General features: G+C 31.3%; 1 protein-coding gene across 1 annotated transcript in view; it reads left to right on the forward strand.

Annotated features, from left to right (window-relative positions):
- Positions 1-3506, forward strand: part of MTREX (Mtr4 exosome RNA helicase) — a 131328-nt gene that overhangs the window by 74850 nt on the left and 52972 nt on the right. Inside the window, exons 16-17 of the mRNA XM_023734962.1 lie at positions 489-728; positions 1322-1390. Of these exons, the coding sequence (XP_023590730.1) occupies positions 489-728; positions 1322-1390 (309 nt within the window). The remainder of the gene's footprint in view (positions 1-488; positions 729-1321; positions 1391-3506) is intronic.

The following is a 3506-nucleotide window of genomic DNA, read 5'->3' on the forward strand; positions in this document are numbered from 1 at the left end:
TTTTATAATTGGGTTGTTTGTCTTTTTGTTTTTGAGTTGTTGAAGTTTTCTATAAATTTTAGCGATTAGACCCTTATCAGATATGTCCTTTCCAGAGATTTTTTTCCCAGCCTGTAGGTTCCCTTTTTATTCTCTTGATAAAGTTTTAGAGACCTAGTCCCAGGCTGTGTTGGAAGCTTGATAAAATTAGCAAACTGAGTTCTTTACTGAGAGTTAAGTGGCATATTACTTAGAAGGTCTAAAACAACACTGTCCAATATAACTTTCTGCAATGGTGGAAATGTTCTATGTCTGCTATCTGATACAGTTGCCACGAGCCACGTAACAGCTATTGAGCATTTGAAATGTGGCTAAGCAACTGAATTTTTTATTTTATTTAATTTTGATTAATTTAAATTTAAATCACCACATCTCTGACTGTGGGACTTTTCCTCAAAGCTTCTAATGTAAATTATGCAAACTGACAACTTGTAGTAGGAATAACATAGATGTATCTTGGGTGTGATTTGTGTAAGGTATATAATTTTTTGAGATTGTACATCTATTTATTTACAGAGGTAAAGAAGTCAGAAGAACAGTATAATAAAATAGTAATTCCCAATGAAGAAAGTGTAGTCATCTATTATAAGATTAGACAACAGCTCGCCAAATTGGGTAAAGAAATTGAAGAATATATTCACAAACCAAAATACTGTTTACCATTTCTACAACCAGGTCGTTTGGTAAAGGTATGTCATAATTTCTTCATAAAATATTTGGATATTTCAATATTTAAAAATGTATTTTTGATAAAGATTCTAATACATCTTCCTTGGTAAAATGCTTCCTGCTGTGCTAATTATATTTCTTCACTTGTTTCACATGACACTGATTAAGGGACTTATGTGAAGGCCATTTAATTACTGCTGGTTTTCATTCTTTGGGATATCAATTAAAGTAAGCAGTTTTGTAAGTAGCATATGGAGTATTTCCATTTATGAAATGTTATTTTAAAATGAGGCAGTTTTAAATCCTGGGTGAATTCATTTGCTATAAAACAGTTAAATATTCTCAGAACATTGAAAAATATACCATGTCATTTTTAGCATTGTTTGCCAGTTTGAGAGATTTCCAGTTACTTCTATTCTAATGGTCTACCAACTTTTACATTTTTTTTTCCCCTGTAGGGTTTATATCTTGTTCCTTAATTTTAGCAGTGATCTTGCAAAAATATTTTATTAGAAATGAGTAGCTCAAAAAGTTTTCTTAGTCTATAATGTAGGCATGATAGGTGCCTTTTGTATATGAACATTATTATGAACTTGCTTGACTTTCTTTTCAGGTGAAGAATGAAGGAGATGACTTTGGCTGGGGAGTTGTGGTGAACTTCTCAAAAAAGTCAAATGTTAAGGTAAACATTAAATAAAAATTATATATAAACTTTTTAGTGGAATTTTTTTACAACTCATGAAATCAGCCAATGTGGAAATACTATTATCTTCAGAGAAACTATAAAAAAAATCTGCCATAAGGAATTAATTTTTTGCATAATCTTAAATTTTGTTCTTAAAGTGGTATGTTTATTTTCTCAGCAACAAAAAAAATTTTACTTTTGTGAAAAATATATATTTCTTCTCTGAATATTTAAGTATTTAAATTGAATGTTAGAAAAAAACCAGCTCTGCCACTGAAAATTAAAATTTTGATTTAGGTTTAAGAGACTTGAAGAAAAGAAATTTAGAAAACTGCCTGTTTTACTTACTCTCTCTAAATGAAAGCATAAAATTGATTTATATCATTATATTGGTAGTTTGGAAATAAGATTACTTATATATAAAATCAAGGATTATTTTAATTTGTTAGAAGAATTATTATTTTGAAATTAAATCAGCTATCTTTCTTATTATATTATCTTTGGCTTTAATAGTTACCAACCCATTGTCTGCCAATATGTGACCTCAAGCAAGATGTTTTCTGTCTCTATGCCTGTTTCTCCTTGTTTTTAAAATGAGAGGTTTGCATAAGATGATATATACGTTCTTTTAAGGTCTGCTGTTTCATGCTTTTGTTGTTATAAGTGTTGTTGTCCCACCTATGTGTAGGGACAATTAGTAATTAAGCTTTGAGATTTAATCAAGCTTTGAGATTATGTTTTAGCTCCAGAATACAGAAATGGACTTTCAGAAGTTGAAACCATTTGTTATGGAGAAACAATTGAGTTCTCAGTTTTGTGAAAGATGTTTTGATTTATATATATGATTAATCTCACTGAGGGACTTCTTAAGGATATTTAATTTTTTACTACCATTTTGATAAATTATCTTCATCAGTAATTACTAATTTACAGGATTTTTTTTTTTAAGTATTGTCACACTCATTATCTCATTTGATTCCAATTCATCAAGCATCCATTGGCCACAGACACAACATCCATGTGCTTACTCATTTGGTGAACAGTGGCAAGCAGATAATGAAAAAATAAGGCAGAATGTGATAAGGGCTTTAGTAAAGATATAAACAAAGTGCGCTTGGAACACAGAGAAAGAAGAAACTATGTCTGAGCTATTGGATTTGGCATCTTAGAAGAAAGAGAATTTAAAATTTTAAACTGAACCTTGAAGAACGAGTAGAATTTCATTTGATGGATATTCATTGATCGAAGAACAGTGGTATGCAGCAGTCATAGGATATTGCCAGTGAAGGGAAAGGAATCACATCATAAAAGCTATTGAGATAATCATGGAAAAGTGTTTAAAATATAGGTTTCAATTATATTAGGGTTGGCTCTTAACATATGAAAATATTGACACGCCATTGAAAGTTAGTTGGTTGGTTTGCTAGTTTGTTTTTAACCTGCTCAGAGTTTTTAATTACTCTGATGACAGTGTGTGAAGAATATTGGAAGGAGATAATTTAGTAGTGGTAGGTAGGTCAATTAAGGAGACTTTTATCTTATTTCGCTAAAGCCAGAAGGAGGTTGGAGATAAAAGAGGAAGGGGGTTCGATGGAAGGGACTAAGGAGGTAGAATTGACAGTACTTGTGTGGGAGATTAAAGGGAGTGTTAAAATAGTAATGATAATGTTTCATGCTTGGGTATATGATAGGATGGCTGCGTTGATTCTAATAGTACTAAACTGGATTGAAAGTTATCCTCTCCATTCTATCCCTTGTCCTCTTTTTAAAAAATACAGATAATGAAATGAAGTTTAGAATGTTTAAACTTGACTAAGATTGCTTGGATATTATTGCTTTGAGCCATGACTAGTACCCAGATCTGACGTATGGTTCTTTATAGTTTCTATTGCATCACCTTCAACCATGAGAATACTATTAAATGCTTACCCCCTCCCCCACATTTGTTATTTTCTTTAAGCCTAATTATAATTAATTTAGGTATCATCTTCCCTGTAGGAAGTAAGGTTAACTTGAAAGGGTAGTCTGCCTTTATGCTTCTCTGATAGTTATTAAAGTCTACTTTCTGTGTTTAGGGAAAAGTATGGCAATCAGTGCTAAATGTTATGGTTCC

This window comes from Trichechus manatus, unplaced genomic scaffold (genome assembly GCF_000243295.1).
Source record: "Trichechus manatus latirostris isolate Lorelei unplaced genomic scaffold, TriManLat1.0 scaffold00074, whole genome shotgun sequence".
Lineage (NCBI taxonomy): Eukaryota > Metazoa > Chordata > Mammalia > Sirenia > Trichechidae > Trichechus > Trichechus manatus.